We start from the raw sequence: 15975 nt of genomic DNA, 5'->3' as shown, positions 1-15975 counted from the left end.
AAGAGAACAATGCCGTCTGAAGCCACAGTCACCTTCCTGCCTTCCAGCCACTCTGCTGTTCCTCCAGCTGGTTTCGGCTAAGAGGTCATGCAAATTCAGAGCTGAGATAGCAAGTGGCAAGTTTGTTTTCTTTCATTTATTTGTTGTTGTTGTTGTTTTCCCTCTAACTTGATTAGTTACATAAACAATGATGTCATGGATAAGAGCGAGCTTAGGCTCCTGAATGAGGCAATGACGGCTTTTCCTTGTCTACTTGTGTGACCTGGGCGGTTACTTAACCTCTCTCAGCCTGCTCTCCTGTATGCAGATGAGAATAATTTCACAGGATTAAATCATAATGTATGTAACTGCCTACCACTGTGTTATTGCTGCCGGTGTATTTACCAGTACACTTTGTTTTAAGATTATATTACTCTCATTCAGGTTTATGAAGGTAAACTAGCTGACCAGTACTTCCAGAGAACTTTACTGAAGAAAGTCTGGAAAGGCTGGCATTCCACGGTGCAAAAGAAGTGGAAAGATGTGGTGGAACGAGCTTGTCAAGCCAGAGCTGAAGAAGTTTGTGTCCAGATTTCCAATGATTATGAAACCAAATTTGCTGTGGTAACACTTCTATTTTATTTTAATTTTTACTTTCCTTTAATAGAAATAAAAAAGATGAGTAGCATCACTTACTGTTAGTTTATAGTTAGGCAGAGTTACCCATTTCTAATTCCATTTACTGCAGTATATCTTCAAATGAGACTACTTGACTATTTGGGAAAGAATAACACTAATGAGTCAGATTTCCAGATTTATTTTTTCTGTCAAAAGTTATAACTCTGGTCTTCAAACTTGTGTTGGATCTCTTGTGTGTACATTTGTCTTGAAAGTGCAAATCACCCATAGATCCTTATGGGTCTAAGAAAGCATACTTTCTTATGCTTCTTCTTTTGGCTTTTATTTAGTCAAGAATAGAGGCCCAAAACAGAAGTGTTTATCCTCTTGTTAGTTTAAATAAACTTCGTTCATACAAAGTTGACTTAAAGCAGTTGTATACAAATTGGAATTAATTTCCCATTGATCTTTTTTTTTTTTTAATCCTCACCTGAGGAAATTTTTCCATTTTTTGTTCAGATAGAGCAGGAGGGAGAGAGAGAGAGAGAGAAACATCGATGTGAAGGGACACATCGAGTGGCTGCCACCCGCACGACTGACCAGGGCCGGGGACAAACTGCAACCGAAGTACGTGCCCTTAGCGGGAACCGAACCCGGGTCTCTCTGGACCGCAGGCCGACGCTCCAACCGCTGAGCCAAACTGGCTAGGGCTCCCATTGATCTTTTAATAATAAAATTAACATTGTTTCCATGGGAAAACATTTGAGACTCAAAATGAAATAAAAACCATACTGAAGAATGCAGTAGGCCTCTTGAAATCAAATACTAAAAGGAAAATATATTTCATCATTATAGTACTAAATTCATAATGTTAAAAATCAGTGTCATAAAAGATCATTTTCTGCATTGAAAATGACAAGCAAAAATGGAGTCCCTTTAGATTTGGTCTATGGGAAAGTGTGCTATAACTAATATCACTTTGCACCTTAAATTCTATAGTAACATTTAGCTTTTAAAAATTTTATTTATATTGCAGGCATTTCGTTGTGTTGTTGTTTTCTAAAGGGGTGAGGGCTGTCTGTGGTTCTTAATGTATTTTGTTTAATATCTACATAAAAGATTTATGGTAAGAAATGGCATATATTTTTATATAATTAAAATACATCACCAACCTTCAGTGGGACTGGTATAAAATTTCCCTTGTTTGAACCTTGACTTTATGATTAGAAGTGAAATTGGTTTGTTGACAATGAGTTAAGATGCACCTTTTAAAATGAATTGAGAAGTGTAGCAGAAGAGGCATGTGGGAAAGTGTTTTTAATATTTCACCTAAGCCCTGGCTGGTTTGGCTCAGCGGTTAGAGCATTGGCCCGCAGTCTGGAGAGACCTGGGTTCGGTTCCCGCTAAGGGCACATACCTCGGTTGCAGTTTGGCCCTGGCCCTGGTTGGGTCGTGTGGGTGGCAACCACTCGATGTGTCCCTTTCACGTCAATGTTTCTCTCTCTCTCTCCCTCCCACTCTGTCTGAACAAAATATCAGAAAATATCCTCGGGGGAGGATAAAAAAAAATTTTTTTCACCTAAAAATAACTTCACAGTTTAAGTCTACTTTTGAACAATAAATAATATTCTTCCTTGTATCACAAATCTTATATATTTTTTAATTCTCTTTATTTTAGTTATCTGGAGCTTTAGAAAATGCAAAAGCTGAGATCCAAAGAATGCAGCATGAAAAAGAGCACTTCGAAGATTCCATGAAGAAAGCTTTCATGCGGGGGGTGTGTGCATTAAATCTTGAAGCCATGACGATATTTCAAAACAGAAATGATACAGGTTAGTGTTTTGCTTAAGATTCTCTGCCTACTTTCAAAAAGGATTTGTGATTTCAGGGATTGGTATGGTCTACAGTACTAATTTTCTGCAATGAATATGTCTCATCCAGGCACAGTATTTTTAACTTCCTGGTGGTGTATCCAGTTTTAAATTCACTCACTCAGGGTTACTTATGGTATCTTAGATCCGAATAAATAAACTGTCAACTCTTATGTATTTAGATTCATTGTTACAATAATGCTTTGAATGTGTAACATTTTTAAGGCTCTTTAAATAATTATAATGCCTTTAGGTGAAAAACTTCTATTTTTGTTTCTTCCTGTGTAGCCAAATTCCTTGGACTATTTTGTTGATGAAATATTTCTTACCTAGTCATGGTTTCCCAGTTGCTTGTTTTCCAGTTTAAGAGAAACCACAACTAAAACTCATGTTCAACAGATATAAATACAGGACTATCTATAGAAGTAAAAAAAAAAAATTTATTTATTTTTTTCCAAGAAAAGTCCAGGTATCAGCTCAGGTCTAAGTTGTTTGTGTCAGTTTCATCGGTGTGGCTTGCAAGAGCACATGACAAGAATACTTTCCCACCAATTTACAATGAGGCCTGTTTTCCTTACTGGGTTTTAGTTTTCTTCTCTGAACAAAGAAGATATTGTAAACCTTTCCCTGCTTAATAGGGGGTTTTTGTGGGAATGCAGTGAAATATACTTGAAGACATTTTTTTAAAATACTTCAGCATGTAAGATGATAGTATGCTATAATCACTGCAGTTTTCATTCATTCAAGTTGGCCTCCCAGGTTTACACAAAACACAAACATTTTTGCAGTGTTCCTTAGAAAAATCCTGTTTAAGACTCACAGTTAACTTACCAAGGAGACAGTTTCATTTTGTAACGTCATTAACATGATTTCATTTCAGTGAATAACTTCTCTGTGCTTGTTGTGCCCTCATTTTAAAGCATCAACAAACGTTTATTATTTAAATTGTGCATGTTGTGGTTAACAGTGAGGTAAGGCAAATTGTTTTCTCTCTGAAACACTTGGGGTATGTGGCCTCTGTAGGCTAGAAATTTAGAATTATAGATTATCAAGGCTAAATAGTTTATCTTACTGATACCCCAAGACCCCAAAATGTGCTTAGTTTCTCTAATAAATGGTCTTTTGAGTATCAGTGCTGAAAACAGACTCACCACCACCAGTAATAGAATAGTTTGCTTTCAGTTCTAATTGTTAGAAATTATATGTATTAAATTGAAGAATTTAATTATCTATTTAGAAGAGAGATTGGGTTTCACAAGTAAGCCGACAAATTATTATTAGAACTTGGTAATTACAAGTAACCTGTTTTTCATAACCTACTTCTGAACATTGTGAATTGACTTAGTACAGAGTGTTTTGCCACTTTTATAAATTGACCATCTTAAATTTTAAATTCAAATACAGTTCGGTCTCCTACAGGCAAACATCCATAACAGGATTTGGAAAAATGTATTCTGATAATTATTCAACATGATTTGCTTTGTTCCTGTTGCTTTTACATCTGCCATCTTCTATAGCTAATGCCAAGTTATGGGAACCCAACTGTTTTGAGTGGCTTTGTGCTTTGTCATAACAGTGAGGGATAAAGATAACAGGAATAAGAAGACACACAGTAAGCAACAGTGTTAGGGGAGCTACCAAAGGCAAAAGTTCAGTGTAATCTAATGCTGGATTTGCTCTGTGATGTTTAGGTTTTGTGGCATTTTAATAACAACTATTAATTCTCACAAGAAAAAAATTATATCTGGCCCCCTTCCCTTAAAACAATTGCTTGTTATAATGCAGTTTTTAATAATGCAATGTTCCTTATGCATCTGTCTTGTTAGAACAAAACTAGTAATTTGATTTTTTTATTTGTCCTGATTTTCTGCTATTCACCATATACAATGCATCTCATGTTGTGTAATATCCTAAATCTTATAGATTGTAAATTAGGCATTTCTATGAAGAAGGCAATATGTAACAATAAAAATGGCCTTTAAAATGATACCTGCCCATTTTCAAAGCAATTTTAGGAAGAGTAGAAAAATACTTCACAACTGAAAAAAAATTATCCCTGTTAAAGCAAGAATAATTATTAAAACTTACAGTTATCTGACAAACAGGAACTGTATACTCCACCCACATTAACAAGAGTTGGTCACCTGCCTCTCTTACAGGGAGTGCCTTGGCCAGAACTGACCTGTGGACTGATCCCACATCTGATACAGTCTACAACCCACCTAAAAAGAGTCAGAATCACTTTCTATCAAAAACATGTTAAACCTGTGTGTGTGTTGATTTCAAAGCAAGAGCAGTGATTTATATTGAATTAATCCCTTTCATCAAATGATTTTAAAATCCTCATTAAATTTTGTTAATAAAGTTTATATATTTTATATAAATGTAGTCTAAGAAAATGACTTACACAAAAGTCCAGATTTCTAGATGGAAAGAGGACAACATAGAAAATTATGTTGTTTATAGGTTTATCTACTCTTTTCAGATATTCTGAAAACCCCCACCCTGGACTTTGGTATCATATAGATAAGTTTTAAGTAGAAATTTTAACCAAATTCTAATACTGGGAGGGAAAAATCTAAAATAGGACCCTTCGTCCTAGCTTCTCTGGAAGCTGATGTTACTTACTCCTGTGAGCTAAGTTTAAGGTTCAATTTCAAGGGGAGGTTAATTATATGTGTGTCACTAAAATCAGTTAAGTGTGCAAATATGCTCTTAATTCATTACTTACATAACCTGCAAGAGCTCATTTCTTTTAGTGTCAAACTTTATTGGTTTATTATTATTTGCTGAAAACTAAAAAATAAAAATACATTGCTTGCCCTGGCCAGTTTGGCTCAGCAGTTGGAGCGTCTGCCTACAGACCAAAGAGTCGCAGGTTCGACTTCGGTCAAGGGCATGTACCTCAGTTACAGTTTGGTCCTCGGCCTTGGTCGTGCTGTGTGGGAGACAGCCAGTCCATGTGTCTCTCTCACATTGATGTTTCTCTGTTTCTCTCTTCCCCTTCCTCTCTCCTTCCCTCCCACTCTATCTGAAGATAAATGGAAAAATATCCTCGGATGAGGATTTAAAAAAATACATTGCTTTCGTTAGGATAGGAGTAATGGAAGGAAATGAGAGGGTATGGTGATATCACAAAATTATTCCAAAGATTGAAATATCAAGCCATTTACCAGGATAATTGCATGAAATAACGAAAGGACATAGATCCTTAGGCTCAATGTGACCTTATTATTGTAATGGTTGTGATGGCAATACACTTAACTGAAGTTCCAGCAGAGTACATAATTTATTTTTATCTTTTAAGAGCAAATCATTCATGAGCTATCACCTGTTGAAGGAATTGTTCTGAAGTCTTCAGTGGTTAATGCTGACATTAACCAGTTAATACTGACACACTAACTGAACATTGTATCCAATATATGACAAATTTCTACATTTCTGTTAAGACCAAAAGGAAGATTATGGGCCTGGCGTTCAAGGAAAAGAACATCCTGCTCGTTTGGATCCTTCGGCTCCCATACCCTCAGCAGCTGCACCAGCACCGTCCCTGTCAGCAGCGACCATGGGAGTGACCAGCGCTGCTGCCTTTCCCTCTGCCACTTCCATCACTTCCGCCGGGGCTGCTTCCGCCTCCTCTGTTTCTGCTGGTGCCGGGCCCACAGCTCCTGCTGCACCAGAAGACACGGTTAGTACAGTTCCTGCAGGCGCCTGCGTGGGAAAGGTTTCCCAGCTTGTCAGTACATTGGGTATTTTGAACTCAGAACATGTTATCTTGTGGAGAAAAAACCTATACGGTTTTAGGCCAAGTCACAGAAAATATTTAATACACAGTGGCTAAAAAAACATTAATTTTTGAGTTCTATTGAAAGATCTGTTACAGTAGTGATGATTGAACAAAAATGTAGGACTTTTTCATCTTACATTTTTCAAAAACTATTCAGAAAAAAAAGATCTAAATTTAGAGTTCGTTGTTTTTAATTTTGAAGAAAAATCATGGGTATATTCAAGGGCTTAGTAGGTTAATGGCTCTTTTGTATGTTTTATATATTTTCTGTTCAACTACAGCTTTCTCTTTTCCTGGATACAGACATATCATTAACACTACTACTCTGTAGTAACTCCATCTTAATTGATTAGGTTTTAACTTTTAATTCATAATTGGAATGAAGATAGGAATAGTTTTTCCTAGAGTTACCATTAGAGAAGTGTTTAGAGAGGAAGAACATTGGCCTGAAGTGAAATTGACTATGCTATTAATATGATAAGAGTTACAGAGCAGGTCATGGTTCTGACTCTTCCGCTTCCTGGTGTTCAACCTGTATTCTTCAGTGTCTCTCAAGAGAGAAAGGTGTAGGGATACAAATCAGGCTTATCAGACTCACCTCTGCAGGGTTTTTGTGTTTGTTTGTTTGTTTGTTTGTTTGTTTGTTTTTTAACCATTATACCCTTCCCTCCTCTAGCTTGGCACAAAGGCATGTATAATTCTGTAAAGGTCCCGAGATGGTTTTGATTTGCTTGTCTCCCTCTTCATCCCCACCCTAACCACTAACCCGAGAGGAAAGATGCTGGCAGAATAGGTTTTAGGTCTGACAGGCCCCCTGGCAGGCCATCAGAAGGTGCCATTGCTCAGAATCAACCAGACAGTTGGTCATCTTTAGTATTCCAGCTGACTTGAACTCTTCTGCCTTTTAGGAACTACTAACTTTAGGGGAAAATATATTGAGTTTTGCTATTTATCATGTTTTCTCTTAATTCAAAGAAGTTTTAGAAAATATGGCTGTTAAGAGAAATGTGAATGTGTGAGGGAGCTTTAACTTAGAAGTAAGACACTAAAATTCAACTCTAAATATAAGTATGTTCAGCTGTGTTTACATTTCATGATTACACATTTTGAAGTGTGAACCTGTACAGATTTCTGGTTTCTCATTACTTTGCATATTCAGATAATGCACACAAGAACTAGATTTTTCAAAATTCCCTTCTTAAAATATGACTACATCATTTACGATCTGCATTTATATGTAAATCTGAAAATGCACGGGAAGAACTGAATGAATGAGTGTGCTTACCACTCTTTTTGTTACTAACTTTTTAAAATAATTTGATCACCCGAGATAATTTTGAAGTCTTTGAAACTTGAAAAACACAATATTGTATAGACAACCCTTCTTCTTCCCTACCCCTCCAACTGCATCTAACCCTTCAGAAACAGATACACATTCAAGTTCACTGACATACGTACAGCCTCTAGGGCAAGGGAGAGAGGAGAATAAAAAATCAATCAAAGTGTAATGCTAGTTTTGTCCTTCCTTATAAATTATAATACTCAGATTCACCTCAATATGTCTTTTTTTTTTTTTAATCCTCACCCAAGGATATTTTCCTACTTATCTTCAGATAGAGTGGGAGGGACAAAGAAAGAGAGAGAGAGAAACATCGATGTGAGAAAGATACATTGATTTGTTGCCTCCCTCACAACCCCAACCAGGGTTGGGGACCAAACCGCAACCAAGGTACATGCCCCTGACTGGAATTAAACTCACAACTCTCTGGTCCAAGGGCCAACACTCCAACCACTGAGCAAAACCAGGCAGGGCTGTCTTCTTCTTTTTAAAAATAACCATAATAACAAAAGTAGGATTTACAGTTGTTCACATGGAAAATAATACAATAATTAATAAAAGTAGGGTGGGGCAAGCCCAGCTGATGTGGCTCAGTGTTTGAGCGTTGACCCATGCACCAAGAGGTCGCAGGTTTAATTCCCAGTCGGGGCACATGCCCAGGTTGTGGGCCAAATCCCCAGTGGGGGGCATGCAGGAGGCAGCCAGCTGATGTTCTCTCTCATTGATGTTTCTATCTTTCCCTCTCCCTTCCTCTCTCTCTCTAAAAATTAATGAAGAAAAATAATTTTTTAAAGCAGGGTGGGGCTAAAGTAGATTTACAGTTGTTTGTATGGAAAACAACACAATAATTAAATAATAATAATACAAGAATAAACTCTGTTTTTCGTGTACTCAAAACTGGAAACCTACTTTGGCCCCATCCTGTATATTAGTTGGATAACTTACCTAATGTGAAACCATCATTGTTAGGAACAGGAAAAGAAGAGAGATTTGTGATCCAGCCTGGTTATCTTTCTCTCCATTTTAATCACAGAAGCTTCCTGTGAACATTCAAAACTTTTTCCAGTCTTCCTCAGTATTTCCAGTAACTAAAGGGAGGTGTGTACACAGAAAGTAAACTGCAGAGATCTGGGAAACAAATAACTGGAGAAAGGAGGATTACCATTCTACTGCAATAATATCCTCATTTGTAAAATTCCTTTCCGCACACATCCTCAATACGTTAAATAAAATGTCAGAATTTCATTTGGGAAATGTTTAAAAAAATACATTAGGCAGTTACACAAGCAAATATATTGCAGTTCATGAGGTTGAACAATAGATGGCACTTTGTTTTTTCTAACTCCATTTGGAATAATTGAGGGATTTCAACTGTATTTTTAAGCTATTTAGTAGTTTGTCTTCTGACTTACTCTTCATCTGAATGAAAATGAAAGGGTATCATTAGGTGGTTGGTGCTGCTTTCCCATTTTATAAATGTGGAAACTGAGGCTTAGAGTAACTTGCCTGTAGACAGTGATAGAAATAGAACATGTCAATTCCCTTTCTTTTATTCCTTTTGATTTTGCCCAGCTAATGTAATTAGTTGACAGTGGGAAAAATTGAGTACACATATGTATTACTGCTGATGTAAATGTAATTTTTTATGGAATATTGTCCAGTAGTAAGCAGTAAAAGCTACCATTACCTTTTGATCTGATCAATGCATTTTTTTGCAGTATATTCTACAGAAATAATTCTCAAAAGAAAGGGGGAATCCTTTTTTTACAAAACTTTGCTAAATAGAGAAAGAACAGATAATTAGAAAAACTGTAGTTTGTTGGTATTAAAATCTCTCAAAAATTGTAGTTTTCTATTCATGGGGGGAAAAAAGTATATTAACAAAGCGATAAAAAAGGCAGAACACAAAAGCTTGTGTGTAATAATGATATTAATTATGCATAAGGATCAAAAGAGTTCATAAAACAGATGACTGGTTGCCAAGGTTTAGGGATGGTGGGGGAAGGGAGATGGATTTGACTAAAGGGGAGCAGGAGGGAGATCTTTATTGTGCTGGAATAGTTCTGTACCTTGATTGCTGTGATAGTGACAGGAATCCACACATGAACTAAAGTGATGTAGAACTATACCCAGGCATTGTACCAATGTCAGCTTCTTGTTTTTGATATCATAATTATCCTATAATTATGTAAAACGTAATCATTTCCAGAAACTGGGTGAAAATTACACAGGATCTCGCTACATTGTCTTTGCGACTTCCTATAAATCTCTAATTATTTCTAAACAAAAAGATTTTTAAAGTTTGTGAAGTCCTATAAAATTGTTGGTATACCAAAGTTAAAGGGATGCTTTGCAGTACTCAGTTTTATGTTGTGATTTTTGTCTCGTTTTTTTTTTTCCACGTTAAAGTTGATTTAATGTACAATTATTTTAGGTACCTATGTATTTTCTTCATATGTTATAGAATCAAAAGTAGTATAAATTTTGCGATGGATTTTTCTACCAACTGGATATTTCTTTGCTTTTTCAGTATGTACCCAGAGTTGTGACATCTGCACAGCAGAAAGCTGGAAGAACAATTACAGCCCGGATCACAGGAAGATGTGATTTTGCTTCAAAAAATAGAATTAGTAGCAGTTTAGCTATAATGGGAGTTTCTCCTCCCATGAGCTCAGTTGTTGTGGAAAAACATCATCCAGTCACAGTGGTGAGTCCACATCTGATTTTGTCAAAATCTTTGTCCTGGGACTTATAGACTAGTAGACACTGAAGTAACTTGTTGAAGAGATCAACATTCATAATAACTGGTTCTTATTCTGCCTTTTACTATTATGTCTTCTGTGCTTATAATTATCATACCTGCCCTGAGTATGCCTTTCCTCTTTTAGGAAATTAATTTCAGAAACAATTGTTTCTTCTCAAACATATAAAAATGATCAAATATAAAAAGTAAGCCAGTGTGTCAGTGGTCAGAACAGTAAATATATATAAATGACTTTTCATTCATTTAAAAAAGAGGCAGAAATTGTTGACTCATTAACTAGCTGTTCATATAGCAGGTTTTTTATTACAAGAAACACTTCCATACTTTTATAGCTTTTAACTTTTGCTCCTTATTTTAAATTCTTCTTCCCCTTTTTCAGTATAATTATCAGCATATTTCTAGTTTGGAAAAAAAAATCAAATTGCAATAAATTCATGTGATATAAAGGAAAGTACATGGAAATTAAGCAAAAAAAAAAAAACAAAAAAAAACCCCAAGATAATGCCCCAATTATTCCACATACTGCCTTTGTGATCAGATACAAAACAAGTAAAATACATGAGCCTCCTTTTTCTCTTAGGCAGAAAGGGAGTGATAAGAGTACTTAGCTCCTAGGGTTTATTGTCAGAATGCAGGATTAAACAAGATAATGTGAAAATTAAATGAGTTGTAGAAAGGCGTTTTGTAAGCTGTAAAACCATAAACAATTTAATTTAATTTAAATTACTAAAGAAGGATACAGGGATACCTCTACTATTTCTTATAACTGTATGTAATCAACAATTACCTCAAAATGTTTAATTTTTACAAGTTACAAGAACATATCCCTAAAGAGAAACAGGATTGGTTTTCAAAGAGAATGCCCTCTATATAAATTCTCAATATTAGACAACATTCTTTCTACTTACTATGTTAATAAGTATTGGCAAAAAAGATATACGAAGTGATTTTAAATCATTATTTGGTTACTAGATTAAATCACGAGAAGCTGGATTATTTAAATCTATTCTCAGGTGAAGTGTGACCACAGTGAAGTGGAAGAGTAAGATGGAGGCATGCAGTCCAGACAGGACATGGGGGTGGAAGATTACTGTTGCCTTCAGAAACTGGACAGAAAGTTCTTAGATGACTTCTCTGTATATTTTTGAATATGTGAGATAATCAAAAATGAGAACAAATGAACTCATTTCTATTTATCAGCACTTACAATGTATATAAAGATGTCCACTAAGATGAAGAAGGCTTTAAAGCGAACACACGTGTTTATTTGTAATTTAGACAGCCTTTGTTTTTGATTAACAATAGAAATTCATATTTTACAGAAGAAAAATAAGGAACTAAATTCTTATAACCCGTTTCTGATGTTTATCTCCCAAACTGCCCTTTGCTTAACTCAGCATGTGTAGTACTTCTCCAATAATGAACTGACCATGAGTTAGAACGCCATAAACGTTGTTACCTAATTTTACCTAATTGTTACCCATTGTTACCTAATTTGGATTATGTGAGAGACACAATGGTGGTCCTCTGTACAATTTTTCCTTTTTCCCAGGAATCAAGATCCAGAACTACCAGAAACAGTTACTACTACTAAACCACTAGTCAGATCTCTGACACTTTAGCCCCATCTGCTGGATAATTGCTTGCTCCTGGTGCTACTTCATTCTCTACTGGATTTTGTAGATCATGATACCAGTGGTCACGTGAATCTATTTCTACAGTTCCTCTTGCCCATCCTCCCCAAGGAAAAATACCTCTTTCAACCAGGTCAGATTAGGTGGTTAGCGAGTAAAATTTCATAGCAGTGGTGAGAACATCTCCCATCTGTAATGATTACCTAGTCAGTTTATGTACAAAGAAATATTTACATAAAATACTTTAAGGAGGTTATTTTCCCAATTCTTTAAAGAAGAAAACAGAATCTGCAATGAAGACCCGCATAGCTATATCACAGAGCTTTTGAAATACATAGTGAATGTTTTGGTCAAATATAATTTTACCTCAAATATTTTAGAGACGACTTTTCTTAGTGGAAGACCCTAATGAGAACCAACCTACTTGTGCTAGTCAGTGGCATGGACTGAGGAGCACCAGGCCTCTGAGAAGTCTGCCTCATGTGTGACCATAAAAGGTTTAGTCAGCTCCCAGGTGAAGTATGAGGGACCTGCTTTACGCTGGTTTGAAGCAAGGACCATACTGGATTCCTCAGGGCTTCCCGCATGTTCCCCAGGACTGGACTCCACGTATTATCAGTCAAATACAGAGAGAGAGAGGAGGAAGTTGGATAGAATTAGCAGAGGGGAAGGTTTGGGGAGGGGGAGGCCTTCTTCCAAACACCCAGCGTTCCTTTCTATACTGAGCCTGTATAAACATTACAAGATTCCATCCAGCTGAGTCCTCCTTGACGCATGCCTGGCTCCCATGGCTTTTGTGCTCCCCTGGAATACAGCTCTTACAGGATTGTGGCTGTTGAGCATATCGGTCTGACTGGCTGTGGGTTCCTTATGGAAAAGGACATCTTGGTTGTTGCACTGGCTACTTCATCGAATTCATCACTTGTATCCACTGACACTTAGCAAATGTTGAGTTAAATTATAAATGATAAAATGATAATTTTATGGGATTATTTAAACAGATTTTCATCTTTTCAGCAAACCATTCCTCAGGCTGCTGCAGCAAAATACTCCCGGACTATTCATCCTGAAAGTGCTACCTCAGCTTCCAGACCTCTCGGAACCAGATCAGCTCACACCCAGTCTCTCACAAGTGTTCATTCCATCAAAGTGGTTGACTAAAGTGAAAATGTTCACATTAAGATTTTTTAAGTCATCTGGTTTTACCAAGAATTAGAAGTCTTTCGTTTCTAATTTTTCCATATTCTTAGAACATCATGGATACATCATGTTCATCTTTCAAAATTACAAGAGACTTTTTAAAGCCACACCATCCTTTGTAACTATATGTAAGATTATTTTAATGTTATTTTTTAATTTAAGCAATTAAGTAAAACTTTTTTAAATTAAAATAAAAGAAACTGGACTATATTTTTTAATAGCTTCAGCCTGTGGCTGATTATATCATCAAAGTATATAAATCCTGTTTTCTCTATATTATTCCAAAAGGCTAAATCATTCCATTGTTACTACGTAAACTTTAAGAGTTTATTTTAAAATGTATTAAAACTAATAGAAATTAAGATATTTTTATTTTTAAATGAGAAAGATAAAGACCAAAAGTAATGATATTTTTATCACAGTTTTATGTAATTGCCGTATATTTGTTTTCATTTTCTAGTATTCTGACAATTAAAAATAGGGGGAAATGGCAACATCTATGAATAATTTTTAATGTTAAAAGGGAAAAAATTTTATCAGCGTGAAAACAGTTACAAAAGCATTAGAAGAAATTTTCCTCTTAGAGTGATCCTATTTCTGCTCTTCTTCCTTGTCTCTTGAAACTGTACAGTTTTAAATCCATATTGTTCTCTCTGAACATTCAAACAGTGTCCTGTGGTGGTATAGCCCTGGGCAACTCAGCAAATCTTCCAAGCCTGGGTAGAGACTTTTCCATGGCTGGCCAACAGAAAGAAACCACCTGGCAAAACTAATCAAGGAGACAGACCAGGCTTCTATTGGTTTTACTGCTGGCTGCCTGGGTTAAAGTACTTATGGGTTACATAAAGATGAGTAGGTTCTGAAAAATCTGTCTAGAGCCTCAATTTCCGTATCTTTAACAGAAATGGATGGATTTAATAATCTGAAGCCTCTTTCATTTTTAATATGACCTAGCTCTACGCTCTAATTGTATTACAGGAAACAGTTTCTTATGACCTTACATTGTTAACAGGACATCAGAGAATGTGAGATATCCCATTTCCTAAAGGGGCAAACCAAAGCATTTTTAAATTATTAAAAGTATCTTGTCATGTCTTAAAAGAGTATTAGATCCACCCTGGCCAATGTTGCTCGGTGGTTAAAGTGTCAGCCCACACACTGAAGGGTTGCAGGTTCAATTCCTGGTCAAGGGCACATACCTGGGTTGTAGGTTCAATTCCCATCTCATGCGGGAGGCAACCAATCAATGTCTCTCAAATAGATATTTGTCTCTCCCTTTCTCTCTCTCTCTTCCCCTTTCCCTCTCCCTCAAAAACCAATGGAAAAAATATCCTCAGGTGAGGATTAACAACAACAACACAAAGAGTATTATATCCTTATGCAACACTTGTTCTCGGTTCTGGCCCAGCCACTACTGTGGCAAACAGTTCATGGGTTTCAACAAGCACAAACCAACAGCATCTCATCTGCCAGTATAGAGGGCATACCCCTCCCCAGGGCTTCCTGCACTCCCCGTCCAGTCACCAGAGACAGGCAGGCTCTACTTGAGTCCACTCACAGCCCGAACTAACACCCATGTGGTGAGCAGATCAGCTCCTCCCCGTGTGCACAGCCATCCCGTCTCTCATCTCTTGGAAGAGAGTACCCTTGAGGTCGAATCACTTGTGCTTGATACCAAGCAGTGGCCAAGTTAGTAATTCACCCTAGTCTTGTCTCTCCCTGCCCCGTATCACCTCTCATCGCTCAGCCCTGCTTCCTTGGGCCTGCCCTCCTGAAAAAGCAGTGGCAGGTAAGCTTTGGCTGCAGGCTCTGCTTTTCTAAGAACCTAGATTACAAGTAGGAAGTTTTCAGTATGCAAGCCATGACCATGTGCACAAACTGAAGTCAATATTATAATACTGTAATTAAGAATGTTATAAATCTTTTTAAACTTTCTCTGGAAACTACATATTGTATAAAGCATCAAGTAATTAGTGTTAGTTTAACTTAGATTCAACAATTAAAACACTTTATACAATAAGAGTATGTATTCATATTTATTTTTATATAAAGAGGTTACCCAGACTTGGGGGGGGGGGGGGCAGAGAATAGCAAAGTCAGTGGAAACTGGCCAGACTGAAGAACAGATGGAGACAGGACTTTTCACTAAATACTTTTGTTAAAACTTGGAAATCATGTGAACATATTACCTGTTTTAAACATAACATTAAGTGGGCCAAAGATGTAGAACTATAAATTCGGGATAGAATAACTGGACTGAAATTTCTCACAATATTATTTCTGGCCTTAGAGACCTAGAGCCTGAATTTGAGAATGGAGAGCCTTAAATTATAATGAATAGGTGCATATATGCTGCATAAATTGGTACTCAATAATTTTCTCAGATTACAAAAATAATACAAGTTCATTGTGAAAAAATTTGGAACCCAAAAAGTACACAGAAAATAAAGTCACCTATAATTTAATCACCAAGAGAGAAAAAATATTAGTATGTATACTTCTGGCCTTCTCTAAGTAATATATTATACATATGTGTTATTTAAAGCCAACAGCAACTATAAATTTCCAAAGCCAGTTTCTCCTAGAAAAGAAATAACAACGTCAATACTATGGGCGTGAGGTTACAGGCAGTCTCCTTCGTCCTCCCCGAAATGCTATGGCAGGTATTTCTTCCATTTTATGGAGAAGGAAACTGAAGATTTGGGAATTTGAATATTAGAATGCCCAAAGCTTCATAACTGAAAAGTGGCAAAATCACGACTCAAAATCATGTCTATCTTAGG

At 36.4% G+C, this 15975-nt stretch overlaps 1 protein-coding gene across 1 annotated transcript in view; it reads left to right on the top strand.

Moving 5' to 3' along the window:
* Nucleotides 1–13314, top strand: part of POC5 (POC5 centriolar protein) — a 32216-nt gene extending 18902 nt beyond the window's left edge. The window contains exons 8-12 of the mRNA XM_036280102.1: nt 424–603; nt 2276–2429; nt 5918–6156; nt 10125–10301; nt 13010–13314. Coding sequence (XP_036135995.1) covers nt 424–603; nt 2276–2429; nt 5918–6156; nt 10125–10301; nt 13010–13153 — 894 coding nt within the window. The 3' untranslated portion in view covers nt 13154–13314. The remainder of the gene's footprint in view (nt 1–423; nt 604–2275; nt 2430–5917; nt 6157–10124; nt 10302–13009) is intronic.
* Nucleotides 13315–15975: the final 2661 nt, after the last annotated feature.

This window comes from Molossus molossus, unplaced genomic scaffold, assembly GCF_014108415.1.
Source record: "Molossus molossus isolate mMolMol1 unplaced genomic scaffold, mMolMol1.p scaffold_m16_p_3, whole genome shotgun sequence".
In the NCBI taxonomy this organism is placed as follows: Eukaryota; Metazoa; Chordata; class Mammalia; order Chiroptera; family Molossidae; genus Molossus; species Molossus molossus.
This window is presented reverse-complemented; position numbering and strand designations above follow the sequence as displayed.